Genomic DNA, 14,388 nt, shown 5'->3' on the forward strand with positions numbered 1-14,388 from the left:
GTCCTGTAGGTTGAGTTTCCTGTATGCAGGAAACCCAACAGCTTTTCCAGGCTCATTTTCCACTTCTCCCACCTCTCCCTTTCCTTCCGAGGTTACTACAGCTTCTTCCTCCCTTCCACGGCCTGTCCCTCCATTGCCATTCTGCGGCAGGATAGCGTGAGCCGCGCTGCCTTCCCTCCTGCTGTGGGACAGGGAAGCTGAGATGTCCTCTGTGACTCATGCCCGCTCCTGCCTTGGCCTGCCCGCCTTTCCAAGCCCATTGTGCTGGTGCTCATGGGGTGCCAGGGCCTGTCAGAGGAAGAATTTGAGAGAGACAGAAATGCAGCTTAGTTATCCCAAGAAACTGAGAGCATAGCAAAAACAGGTGAGGTGCTCAAGGTGTGGCCACGGTGAAACTCTGGCCGTTCAAACAGAACCTGACACCTGGTCCAGTGAACAAACCTCACCCAGAAGATAACTTCACTGGGCATTTCTTTTTCCTCTCTCTTCCTGTGAGATGAAGACTGGTTTCCGATCTTAAACAGTGTTAGAAACTTAGGAAGGGATGAGACAGGAGGAAAGGGGTTGGAGTCTGGTCTCACATTTCATGCTATCACAAGGAAATAAATTGTAGCACTCCTTTCAAAAGTAATAATGGCTTTTGGAGTGAGATGAGCATAGAGTATATTGTCAGGGGATGCTCTACTGAAGTAAATATATATCAGCAAGATCAAACCTCTTTAAAAATGAAGGAATTAAAAACAGTGGTAGGAGTTAAAGTATTCTCCTTCCTGGCTTTTTTTTTTACTCAAACAAGGACTTCAACCCAGTGACATTTGAACTATCCCTGCAAATTTTTGAGTTGTTTGTATGGGGTGATCAAAAATTATTGTATTGTATCCAGACAGAAAAGCCACAAGTTTGAGTATAAAGCCAACAAACTCCAAATCTTTGTAAAGGAAAACCTATTAAGCAGCAGCAGTTAGTGGTGGTGGTAGTAGTAATAATAGTAATAATGAAATCTGCTTCATTGAGGGATATTTTGTGCAACTGAGTTGATATTCTTTGTTTCCTTTTCACATGTTTTTGTCTGTCAGGCTGGCCCACAGAGCAGTTTTGTTTGTGTTTGCTGTGTCTGATATTTTCAAGGAGGACCAAAGCTGAAAGCAGTGCCTGTGTTTTTGCAGCTTTCTTCAGTTCCCTGTTGGCAGTTCATTGGTTGGATTAGCCAGATGATGGCACTACTTGACAAGGATGAAGCAGTAGCGGTGCAGCATACTGTTGAAGAGATCGCAAATACCTATCCGCAGGCAATCATCTACCCTTTCATGATCAGCAGTGAAAGTTATTGTTTCAAAGATACTGCAGCTGGTTGTAAGAACAAGGAGTTTGTAGAAAGGTGAATTTGCTATCAAAATAGCTCTTCTGTATGTTTTTTTTTAATTATTATTATTATTCAGGAGTGGAGATATTTATTTTTTCTAATGAAACTGTTTTCTTTAGGGGTAGTCCCATGCACACTGCATTTTCATTTAAAGGCACAGGGAAAACCAATACATAAGTTCTCTTACTGTTAGACATACTCAAGTTGGTGGCCTGAATACTTTCTGAAGTGTTGAGTACATACAGTCTCCAGGCTGTGGGAAGTTAGAATTTTTTCAAAGAAAAACAAGAAGACCACAGCGGGCAAGCCCTTTCTGCTGGTAATTCTGTGGTAGTCAAAGATTCTTTTTTCCTTTTCCTATTCTGCTGAGGGTGAAGGGAAATTCAGTGCATTATTAGACTCTTACTGTAGCAGACTTAGCAGTGACAGTCAGTACCCATCAAAGATGAAGATGAAGGTAGCTTGGACATTTAGAATCATTGTAATACCAAGCAAGGGTAGAGATACTTGAATAGAAGAAATGCTCCTACCAGACTTCAGCGAGTGCTAGTGACATGGATGCACATTATCTTTTGGGGAATGACAGCTCTTTGTTGTCTTCTCTACTTGTTCAGTGTGCAGCACATGCATTCCTCTACAAGCCCTCCCTTGCCTGTTTTACTATGCAATAAATAACCATTTATGTTTCAAATATGCTTTGTGCTCCCCCACCAAGCTCCTATTTTTGTAGTATGATGCTTAATTAAAAAATCAGGAGCCGCATGTCAAGGACAGTCATGCAGCCCATGAGAGAGTTCTGAAGGGAGTCCTACTTAGCCCCAGATTATTTAGTCAGATTCTTGAATAAACATAGCAGACAATCGGGAGCATTGCTTATCTGCAGGCTTAGGTGATGATGGCAGTTCGTGTTCTGTGATGCATTTTGTCTTTTTCTTTTAAAGGATCAAAAATAAGTTGGACAGGGGAGGAGTAGTTCAAGATTTTATTCACTCCCTGGAACAGCTCTCAAATCCTGTAATGCTTTTTAAGGTAAATTGTCTCTTTTCTTTTTTTCTTCTCCTTACCTTTCCCTTCATTCCTCACCCTCCATTTAAGAAGGAGAGTACTGGGTGGAGGCTGCCGCAGTTCAGTTGACACCACAGCCGCAGGAAGCGGTTCAACCCAGAATCGACTGGTGATGATGTTGGGGTGCTGTCAGCAGCTTTTACTGGTGATGGTCTCCCCCTCTTGGTTGTTCTGCACGGGTGCTTTTCAGCTTTCTCCTTCAGGGTCTCTGCCCTGTCCCATGGTCAGTTTTCCTTAATCGTTCCAAAAGTGTTACAGAATTACTGCTTGGGGCCATTTGTATGTTTTGTGACTACCTGTGTTCTTCTGCTTTTTCCCTGCTCTCTGCTGGGCTTCCCTGTCTATATTCTGAGTCCATCATCCAAAGGATTCTTATCTTGTATTAGATACCACTCCTGGCCCCATAGGGGCTTTCTTACTTTGCACTAGACACTATGGTAGTAAACATAATTATGTTACTTTATTACATAGAAATATTTTCTCTAGAAATGAAATGAAAGGGAAATATTTCCATAGTGCTTTGATTGCTCTTTTGCTTGTCAAAAGACACATTGACTATTAATAAATACAGTAACATAAATGCAATTTGAGCAGATTACCAAAGAGTGTGAGTCTGTAAACTTTTTCTCATTATTTATCTGTTTCCTTGTCTTTGCAGGATTGGGTTGAGGATGTCAGAAACGAGTTGAGAGAAGCTCAGAGGAATAAAAATAAGCTGAAGGAAATGTACGAAGGAATGTATAAGAATTTGGGAAATTTAGAGGCTCCTGGCCTTGGATTGCTGAGGAGAAGGTTTATTGAGGTACGTGTGATTACTGAGTAGTGTTGGCATCATGTGCTTTTCTAGAAGGGACTAGAAAGTCAAAAGAGGGGACCAGATCACAGCTCTTACAGGTGCTCCAGGACTGGATGAGACAAGAGACCAAGTCAGGAGCACAGGACTGGGATTTCTCTGCTAGAAGCTATGGACTTTTAATAGTTCACTTTCCACTTCTGACTGCCCTGCAGGACTAAACGTTCCCTCTTACTCAGCTTCTGCCCGCCCTGTGCCTGCACACTGCCAGGTTCTCAGGGCCTGGGCCTCTCTGACCATCCATGAACCTGCACAGGAATCTGGCCTTGGTTTTCCCCTTGCTGCCAAGGACATATGAGCACTTTGGGGTGTTTTGCTCTATCATGCTATTGAAATTTGCTGTTGATATTAAGTTATTCAGGGTTACAGCTATGAAGAATTACAGAGAGGACTTTACAAAGCTAAATGAGATCTAAAATAGAGAAAGTCAGTGTAGAAGAATGAGGTGATGCATATGGCAAAAAAATACCCTAGTTTCATATATAAATGCTTTGGGTTTGAGCTGACTATTGCAATTCAAGAACAAAATCTTGATTTCTGCTAGTTCTGTGAAAACATCAGCTGTGAATATTCAAGAGCAGTGAAAAAAGAAAAACAGCTATTTTTTTAAGAATAGAGAGCAAAACATGGATTTATATGTTGACACAGTAGCCTTCTCTGACTCTCGCTTCTGGAATACCGTAGTCCTCATCTGCAGTTCTCAGTGTAGACATAAAGAAACTGGATGACGTTCAGAGCGGTGGGAATAATCAGAGGTACAGAGTAACCTCTGAACAAGAACCAACTGTAGCATTCCTCCAGCTGGAAAAGACACAGTGAGGCCAGATGAAATGAAGCTCTTAATATCAGGAGTGCCAGGCGTGAAGTAAATGCTGTATGGAAATGGCAGGTTGAAAACAAACAGGGAGAAGTGTTTCCTCATTCAGTATACCTGACCTCCTGCTGTAGTGTGTTACGTCTGCTTTCGGGGGTTCGAATAGCAAGTACACAATAGCATGGAGAGGGGTAAAACGCTTTGTGAGCTTTTATATGCAAATACACATTTCTGGGTCCAGAAATCCCTCAGCTGCAAACTGCTGGAGGCCAGGAGAGTGATACTCCTGTAGAAGCCTGGCTGTTTGCTTGTACTGTACGTGCATAGTGACATGGCCAGGGCTGGGTGCATCCAGGTCTCTCCCATATAGTCGTTCATATGTCACATTAGCATTAGATAAACTTAGCCGAGTGTCTCTAGGGAGATGCCTACCCCATGAGCAGGGAAGGTGGAGGATGTGAGGTGAGGCAGCAGCAAAAAGGGTAATTAGGAATTTAGGGGCATACTGGCCCTTTCAATATGTTGCTGCAAGACAAGCTGGGTGTCTGATAATTACTTTGAACTTAAGAGTGCGGGAATGAAAATTTGCAGGATGTGGTGCTGCCGGGGTGGGGATAGAGGGAGAGGAGCAGCTGTAGGCTGAGCCGTCCAGGGTACAGGCACAAAACAGTCTGCGCTTGGTTGTTGGGATGATTTGAATGTACTTTGGCCCACTTAAAAAAATCCATGGCTCTTTAAAAAGCTGAAATGTGCACTAGTAAAGGACACTATAAGTAGTGCTGGTGGATATATATATATATATATATATTCTTTTTTTAATTGTTATTGAATTAAACCAAATGGGGAGAGAACAGCGGGGGAGATGCAAGAAGAGGTTGTTCCCCTCTGTTGCAGGGGGAAGAGGGAGAGCAGCATTCCTTCCACACACTGGTGGCTTCAGGAGAAGAGGGTCAGGGTGATGGTGCACAGGCTCTGAACTCTTTGCCTTCATGATGCAGTCAGTATTCATGAAGAAACAAAGTGTGCTGTGAGGATAACTGTATAGTTTCTAGTGTCCTTGCTGGGGAAAAAAAAATATATATATCTCTTGACTGACACATAAAATTGCTCTAATATGTGGCATACTTCAGGCTTGTAATCTTCATATGTATTATTTATGTACCTTAAACAATAAGAATCTTGCATTTATTCTTAACATGAAATTCCAGTCATGCATAAATTGAACACTGTTGTTGGATTATATTAATTAAAATAGTGTTACGGCTATTAAATATTTGCTGCCTTGAATTTTAACAGAGAAAGCAATTGGATGATCATCTGGGAATAGATTTAAAGTGGTAAAGACATTGACTGGCAGTCTCTTCTTCAGAAGGATAATATTTTCTGTATTTACTTCAGTGAAATAGCTGCGTCCCTTCATAGCTTGGGAGAAAAATGATCAGGCATTGAAAAAACAAGGGAGCTTACGTATCTTTCCAAGCCGTTAATACCAGTGAGGTCCAAGAGGGGACATCTGTTTTTTCTAGAACCTTGAATTATGAACACAAAAAGTCAACTCAGTTAACTACTTGCAGATAATACTTTGTTTATTAAATGGATCCGTATGAAATGTCTTTGCACTTTTTCAGGATATTTAAAATACTTTTAAAATATGATTTTATACGTTTTTACACCCAGGATTATCTCAAAGCAGATCACAAATAATAAATGTGATAGCAAATAAAACATTTAAATTTATGTTTTCTAACACAACACAAAAAATTATCTTAATACATGAAGCTTGATGACATGCATTACATATACATACATCTTTTGGTTAGCAAATAATGTATATATGAAATTAGGCTGTATTTGCTTGCTGTGTAATACAGTTGCTGCTCATTTCTTTAAAACAAACAAACAAACAAACAAACCCAACCATCAGACCAAATACCCAACAAAAAACCCACACCTTCCATAAAGCACAGACTATTCATACGGGGGGCGGGGGAGCAGGGAGAAGGATTAACTAACTTATCCATGTGTATTTTTTTTTTACCATTTGTAAATTGCATAGTTTAGGAGTTTTTGGCTTTTGTTACAGCAATTTGAAAGTGTGATAACATCTAAAGACTGAGGCATCAATTACATGTTTTTACATTAATCCTATATTTAGATTAGTAATGGAATTCGTGTTTGTTTAATAGGTACAAAATTAAATATTTATATTTTCTATATATATTTCACTAGCTAACATTATTTTTTTTGTAACCAAATGAGAGGTATGTGTATTAAGTTCAATGAGCAGCATTATTGATTTGCTCATCTAGAATCCAAGTGCCGCTGGAGGAAGGTAAAAAGGGATTAGCTTCTGGTTTTGACATGGCAAAAAGGTTTATGATCTAATTCTACAAATCTTTGATATCACTGAGTTGGTAAAAAGTAGATATTTCTATAGATAATAGCTAGTGGGCCTACCAAACAAGCAGTGGGGGGTTCTGACAGGTTAGAAATAATGGAGAAAAAAAGAACTGGAGTGGAAGGAGGACTGATTTGTTTTTGGAGCCCAGATGAAGCCGTGTGTGTAGATAGGAAGGTACTGTTTTGGTGTTTTTGGGGAGTTCCTAGCACCATGTTAACAGGATTCCATTCTATAAACGAACCTCAGGCTTTTGGGAAGGACTTCGACCATCATTTTGGAAGAGGTGGTTCAGAACTGTTGGACATGAATGCCAGTGACTTTGATGCAATTGCAGCTTCCCTCCTCTCAAAAATGAACAAAACCCATAAAGAACCCAGAAACCTGAAAGAATATTCACCATGGATGAGTGAATTCAGAGCTGAGTTCTTGAGGAACGAACTAGAGGTTCCTGGTAAGTTCCCCTTCGGTGTCGGTGGTGAACTGTCTCCCTTACAAGAAAGCTGCTGTTCCTGCGGTCATCTTCTTACATTGGCCATATGGCCCTTCTTTCTGGCCTTATACAGAGGTAGATTTCATCTGAAATAACTCTGTTCATTCATCATCTCTTACATCTGTTCTTATGCTGAAGCCCTGATTTTTAAAACTGTATCTAAAATTGTATCTCTTACCTAAGAACTTAGTATTTTTTTTAAGACCTGACTCCAGGAAATCTGATATATAAATCTAATATATGCTTAAATCCAGTTCAAAAAGGATGTGGCCTCTGAAACCATTAAGAGCTGCAATTCTAACAGCTTAACAGGAAAGCATATTAGTAATTCAGATAAAATCATATGATTTGTATGTATTTAAAAATATTTTCTCCACAGTTAGTCATTCTACCAATTTGACAAGATATTTGGAAGTGTATTCTGTTCCTAAACACACTTTAAAAAAAATAAAATCAGTCTATGTTAACTTTTTTCTTCTTTTTTTTTTTTTTTCCCCACCATCCCTTCAGGTCAGTATGATGGAAAAGGGAAACCACTGCCAGAATACCATGCAAAAATATCTGGATTTGATGAACGGGTATGTTTATAAGTTTGAGTCAAAATCCTGTGTGGTATAAATTTGTGTCCGTATTATTCCATTTGAAAAAATAAGAACAAGGTTGTTGCTTGTGTGTGCGTCTTGCAGCATCTAAAGGAAGCTCTGGCATTTGTTTCTCTAGTAGTAATTGAGCAACTTGATTATGCCATCTAGGAATTATAGATATGCCTAATTTCAGTGATTATTCTGTAAGGCCAAGTCTTCTGTCACAAACATTTTGCTTTTTCCTGTCATTTTTCCAAGATAAGTGTAATGGAATCCTTGAGGAAGCCGAAACGTATAACCATCCGAGGCAGTGACGAGCAGGAGTATCCTTTTCTTGTCAAAGGTGGTGAAGACCTGCGACAAGACCAACGTATTGAGCAGCTGTTTGATGTTATGAACATTATCCTTTCCCAAGATGCTATGTGTAGCCAAAGGAATATGCAGTTAAAAACTTACCAGGTCATCCCTGTGACAACAAGGTAGGCATTTATCTTGAAGGGACAGAAATCCTTATGTTAACACTTATTACTGTTGGGACGTTGGAAAGTGAGATTTCTCTATGCCAGATTCTGGTTCAGAGTGGTTTGTGTCTTGGCTCTTTTTTTTTTTTTTTTCTTTACCTTTTAAACAACATTGAAATTGCTTTGTCTGGAAACTGTTTTTCAGAGTATATTTAAATTGGTAGCTTTCAACCTTCTTTTAGCAAGCAGGCACTAAAACATGTTGCTTCTTATTCCTGGTATTCCTCTGAAATTCAACTCTGAGCTACTTGTTCACATCTCTGACTTCTTTTGTTCCAGATTGGGACTCATCAAGTGGCTGGAAAATACTTGTACTTTAAAAGAATTCCTTAAGAATAGCATGTCTGAAGAGGAAGACATGAACTATAACAGGTAATGCTTCCTTTAGCTGTTTGCTCTAATAGAGACCGCTACTAATGGTTTTTTTGATACTGTCAATCTTGTGGCAGCATTTTCTTCTTTTAAAAGAATGGAATAAAAGCACCTATAAGCAAGGAGGCAGTTTGTACTTCCTGACCCAAATTAGTAATTGGCAACTGTTTGTTTTATGAGTACCATTGTACCTGGAGTATCCTCCACCCAGCTTGTTTAAACAAGAGGCTTGTAATCATGTGTGACGTCATTATCATCACCATTTCCTTATCAGCAGATTGATTTTTACAAGCAAAGGATTTTGATCTCTTGATTTGATCAGGCAGGAAATGGGTAGGTCTGCGAGGGGGAGCAAAGGGGAGGGGAGCAGGGGCAGAACAGTTCAGAACCTGGGTTCAACAGTGAGTCAGGGATGGGGAATATGGGCAATAGCTGCAGTGAATACAACTGTAAAAGAACTCTCTCTCTCTGTTTTTATACAAATGCCGGGTTTGAATAAATTAGCTTTCTTTTGATTGTGATTGGAGGATGAATATTTGTAAAATTGATCCAATTCTAGTATTTCAGACGGTTTCTATCCTGGAATTTAGAAATGTGATTTTATTTACCAATGTTGTTCACAGTACATAATCTCTGTGTGGGTTTATCAAAGCGTTGTTGTCACCATTTATTTTTACTATTCTCTTGTTTATGGGGCAGGTGGGAGGAACCTCCAGCGTGGAGGTTGGACTCCAAAGAGCCTTTTCTTTTTTTTTCTACAGTTACTTGATTTGTGAGCAGTTTAGTTCTTCTTGCTGTTACTGCTGTATGCTTCACTTTTGTGAACAGCAGCATTATTATGTTGGTCTCAATTCATTGACTGGGAAAGTGGAGGAGGACTCACATGGAACCACCTCATAAGGGGAGAAAATTTCCATAATAATATACTAAATATAGATCATCAGTGTCTTTCTTTAAAAAGTTACTGATTTATCCCCAAAAAAACCTTTGTTTTCTTGTTGTGTATAGACTTTAAATATTTTCCCACATGTTCTTCAAACAATTCAATTAAGACACTTTATATTGAGCTATGGTTGAATGACAGCACTTGCAAAGGAAAATTCTGATCAAATCCTTGCAGGCGATATTTTGGTTGGGACAGAGGGAATGACTTTCTGAAGTTTTGTAGTCCTTTTCTTTATCCCAAAGTGATGGGCTGCACAGTCTATAAATGATAAACACTTCTTACATGGAAAGGAGCTCTATATCTCAGAACTTGCTTTGGAAGGAAGAGAGAAGGCGGGTGCTTGCTGAGTTGCTGCCTCTCTGGAACAGAAGTTTAATGTCTTGTGTATTTAGTCAACATGGGAGAAAAATATCAAATTATTCTATAAGCAGTGCAACTAATGAAGACCAGCTGCTTATGGGTTAATACCTCAAGCCCCCATTCCTCCTCTCTTTTACACACTGAGGAGATAACAGATGTCCTTCCTGCATTCCCTACCTGTTTGGATGGACAAACAGCAGCATAATGGTAGGCTGCATAATGCTCTCTCAAATGGATACAAGACTGTGTTAAAAATATCTTTCCCTCCCTGGAGAAATTATTTTGGGCCTTTCTTCTCAAGGCAGCATCTAATTTTCACGGTACCTATTGACAAATTAACACCTTTGAGATGTCTAATCTCCTGTCACATATGACTGAAGTGCATTCAGAGCTGGGGGAAGGAGATGGATGGATCAGCCTATGCGCTGACTGCAGAAACATAATTTCCATAGCAAGGCTAAAATTAACGTAGGCTGTAGCTTCCTGACTCCTCCTGTGCATAAAAACCTCCTCTGTTATAGCAGCACAGCCTGGGGGTATTCAAGTACAGAATGGTAAGAAAATATAAGAAAATCATCAGCACTTTTTTTTTTTCCTTAGCCAAAAAGGACCTCGTGCTACCTATTCTGAGTGGCTGTACAAGATGAGTGGGAAAGCACAAGGCATCTCTCGATACCATGTTATGTACAGGTAGGTTTTAAAAGAGAACTGCATGTAAAATACAGAAACTGGAGTGTGTGCACACACACACACACAGAGTTGTAGAGATTCCAGGAAAAATATGATCTGCATTATAATATGCTGGCTAGATAATTTTTTTGTTTGTTTGTTTTGCCTGCTGTACTGCTTTGTCTTACTGGAGATGCTCTGCAGGAGGAGTTTAATACTGCCAAAATCACACCAGAGCACAGGAAGGCTTCCAGAAGCTTGCTCACTTCCTTAAGAAAGTGTCTAGAGGCAGATGCTCCTCTTCAACTTTATTTACTACGTGTCTTATTCCTAATTATGCAGTTAGGTAAGCTGCCTCAGAGCCAGAGCACCTGCTGAAGTTGGACAGAAAATCACTGTGATTCACTGAAAATTTGAGAATATTTGGTGATTGGGGTCATGACTTGAGCATCCTCTTGGAGGAATTTCTACACCTGCTTAGATCTAGCACTGTAGCACAGGGGGAAGTGAAATTGGCGGCGGAGTGTTTCTGGTGAGCTAATAACCCGCTTAAGCGGGTCTTGCATTTTAAAGGAAAATTGACTCGTTTAACTGAGCTGTGTCTACATTAATACTTGTATTCAGTTGTGCTTTTGAAGTAAATTCCCAATCACCACCCCCACTCATCTCACACTGGCTTCCGTGGCCGAGCTGTCTCCTCATACATAAACCGGCTCCTGTCAGAGGAAACTTGACTGGGAGAACACTCAGGCACATTCCAGCTGCTCACCAGCACTGAGGTCTCAGGACCAGATGTGGGCTAGGCCAGAGCAGTTACCCTCCCCAAATGTGTAGGCCATGGATGTCCTCAGCACCACCTGTTCAGTGCTGCTGCCTGCCTTTGTGCTGCACTAATTCCTAGTGTCGGTGTAGCCTCTGCAAGCTGCTGAGAGGCCTAATTAGGGCCCTAGTTTCATAGAATCATAAAGTGGTTTGGGTTGCAAGGGAACTTCAGAGGTCATCTAGTCCACCCCCTCTGCAGTGAGCAGGGACATCTTCAACTAGATCAGGTTGTTCAGAACCCCATCCAGCCTGGCCTGGAATGTCTCCAAGGATGGGGCATCACCCACCTCTCTGGGCAACCTGTGCCAATGATTTACCACCCTCAGTGTAAAAAATGTCTTCCTCACATCTAGCTTGAATCTCCCCTCTGTTAGCTGAAAACCGTGACCCCTTGTCCTGTCGTAACAAGCCCTGCTAAAATATCTTTCTTATAGGCCCCTTTTAAGTACTGAAAGGCCACAATAACAGGTTTCTCTGCTTGGAAGAGACTGTCCAACCAGAAAGGGCACAGTAATGTTGCTGCATTAAAACTTGACCCATCTAATTAATCTGGGGGAAAATTGACAGAACTACATAGGTTTGTGTTAAGAAATGTCAGTCAGGGAAATAACTGTTGGGAGAAAAAGAGAGGAGGGGCTATTTCTAATATCAAATAAACAATTTTGGGCAAACTCTGCATTGCTTGCTGTACTGCTCGCTGGGTTATGACGTGCCAATGCAGTCATGTACACATCTTGACTTTTAACATCTGGTGGGCTGTTATTTCAGTAGCTAACATTATTCCTTCATTCATTTGTAGAAATGCTAGCCGAACAGAAACAGTGATGTCTTTCAAAAGCAGGGAAAGTAGCGTTCCAGAAGACCTGCTGCGGTAAGTGCGCTGTTAATGACTACACATCGTGAAACCGATGTTGGCTTTTTAGCTGTGTGCAACAAGTGAATTCTATTTTAAGGCGAGCCTTTGTGAAAATGAGTACATCTCCTGAAGCCTTCCTGTCCCTGCGGTCCCATTTTGCCAGCTCTCACGCACTGATGTCCATCAGCCACTGGATACTTGGTATTGGAGACAGACATCTGTCCAACTTCATGATTAACAAGGAGACAGGTGGCATGGTGGGAATAGACTTTGGATATGCATTTGGCTCAGCTACGCAGGTATTTGTTCTCTAATTAATTTGTTACAGCTTTTGCATTTATTATGTGCGATTACGCATGTATTCTCAGTACTGAATTTGCTCCTCATTTGCCATTCTTCTGATGCAAAATAATCTTTACAAGTTATTTCTAGTTAATAGAGTAAAATCTGTGTTTTCAGATATTCTCAGACATGAAGGGAGCTATAGAATTTCATGGAGTGTATATGGTGGTGTTTTGTATAGTTCAGCCATGCTTTCAACCACTGTCACTAAATATTCCTGACTAGAGCTTTGATGTCACAACTTGGTCCTGTTCTACTGTGTTGCAAGTTATTTTCAGTTAAGTGACCTCTTGGTCACTTGGGTTTCAAAGCTTAAAAAGAGCAAAATGTTTATTTCTAATCCTTCTGTTCCAAGGTTTCTTAAATCTTGTTTTCTTTTGTCTGTCCTTCTCCTTGGCTAGTTCTTGCCTGTGCCAGAGTTGATGCCCTTTCGTCTGACTCGCCAGTTTGTTAATCTGATGATGCCAGTGAAAGAGTGGGGTCTCATTTACAGTGTGATGGTGCATGCCCTAAGGGCTTATCGTAGGGATCCCGATCTCCTCATCAGCACAATGGATGTATTTGTAAAAGAGCCTTCTTTGGATTGGAAGGTGGGATTTTTCCTCTTTTTCTTCATGTGAAAATTCTTAAATTGCCATAAGGGTAAAACTGCTGGAAAAGAAAATATTTGATGCTGTCTCTTAGTGCTCTTTTTCTTTTTATTAAGTTCTCAGAGTAACTGAGCTTAAAAGATTTAAAATGACAGAATTCTATGTTGATGGACAAAGAATAGTAGTACGTGTCTGTTTTATCAGTGTACTGTTCTTTATCTGCGTGATAATCCTAAGCACGTGGGTATCTCTTGGTCGCATTATGTCACTTATGGCAGCAGCAGCATAAATATTTTCAATGTTTTGCATTGAGCCTCTTGAATTTACACAACAACACTGTATATATCAAACTAATAATTACAGAGGAAAAAATCTGATATTGGTTGTGCTTCAGTAACTTCAGTTGTAAATTAAATTTTAAGTTAAAAGCAGGCTAGATATCATCTTACTACTTTGTCGTCCACTGCATATGCAGTTAAGAATTACTGGCTTGACTTGCTATGATGGCTTAAAGGTCCTTTTAAGTGTGCGATTCATGATACATAGGGCAAATTTGTTTTCTCTGTAGAACTTTGAACAAAGACAGCTGAAAAAAGGAGGCACGTGGATTAAGGAAATAAACACATCTGAAGTAAACTGGTACCCTTTGCAAAGAGTCAGTTATGTCAAAAGAAAGCTTACGGGTGCCAATCCAGCTGCAGTCACTTGGTAAGATGTTCTCCTTTTGCTTTAAACTGCTCCACTACAAGCCTTGGCAATCTCCTGTGTCAGATTTTGCTCCCTTCAGATGGAATGGCAGCTAGGGAAAGAGAAGAAGCAGACAGGGCAAAATTTCAACAAATCTCCTGTCAGAATCATTTTGGTCCACAAAAGCTCTCTGAATCCCCCTGCCAGCCAAAACACCAGATATCTCCCTGTGAATGTTCCCTCTCCAGCTCAGGCCTTCTGAGCAGTTTTACTGTTCCTGGCAGCACACACATCCCCACCCCGTGAGCCTGTTTAACTTCTCACTCCCCAGACTGCTGTTCTTTATGCTCGTCGCCACAGCTTTTAGGCTAGGGGTAGCATTTGCATCGATATGCTTCTGCTGGGCAGTTGCTCGAAATGGAACCTGAACCAGCTGTATGGGAGGCATGGAGGTGAGCTGCTCCCCAAAACCATGGAATTTAAATCTGATGGTATTCTCAGTTTATTTATATCAGTTTAGTCAAGTCTGGCTCAAGCCAGAATGTCTTTGAAGTTCAGTTAAAGTACAATTAATCCCTTCCATCCTCTTTTAAAAAGACATTTTGGATTAATCAAGGAAAAAAAAGAAAAAAGTGAAGAGAGCAAGTATGTTT

At 40.4% G+C, this 14,388-nt stretch overlaps 1 protein-coding gene across 2 annotated transcripts in view; it reads left to right on the forward strand.

Annotated features, from left to right (window-relative positions):
* PRKDC (protein kinase, DNA-activated, catalytic subunit) overlaps positions 1 to 14,388 on the forward strand; it is a gene marked incomplete at its 5' end in the record, with an annotated part of 84,477 nt that overhangs the window by 67,778 nt on the left and 2,311 nt on the right. Inside the window, 12 exons of one of the 2 annotated variants that reach the window (XM_082044771.1) lie at positions 1,167 to 1,378; positions 2,305 to 2,392; positions 3,087 to 3,230; positions 6,743 to 6,947; positions 7,497 to 7,564; positions 7,829 to 8,049; positions 8,371 to 8,463; positions 10,370 to 10,459; positions 12,060 to 12,131; positions 12,214 to 12,415; positions 12,860 to 13,048; positions 13,617 to 13,756. In XM_082044771.1, the coding sequence (XP_081900897.1) occupies positions 1,167 to 1,378; positions 2,305 to 2,392; positions 3,087 to 3,230; positions 6,743 to 6,947; positions 7,497 to 7,564; positions 7,829 to 8,049; positions 8,371 to 8,463; positions 10,370 to 10,459; positions 12,060 to 12,131; positions 12,214 to 12,415; positions 12,860 to 13,048; positions 13,617 to 13,756 (1,724 nt within the window). Of the gene's footprint in view, positions 1 to 1,166; positions 1,379 to 2,304; positions 2,393 to 3,086; positions 3,231 to 6,742; positions 6,948 to 7,496; positions 7,565 to 7,828; positions 8,050 to 8,370; positions 8,464 to 10,369; positions 10,460 to 12,059; positions 12,132 to 12,213; positions 12,416 to 12,859; positions 13,049 to 13,616; positions 13,757 to 14,388 lie in introns of those variants that run through there. The other variant, XR_014183257.1, reaches the window with a different exon arrangement.

The sequence above is a fragment of the Streptopelia decaocto genome (assembly GCF_964273445.1).
Source record: "Streptopelia decaocto genome assembly, chromosome: 2".
In the NCBI taxonomy this organism is placed as follows: Eukaryota; Metazoa; Chordata; class Aves; order Columbiformes; family Columbidae; genus Streptopelia; species Streptopelia decaocto.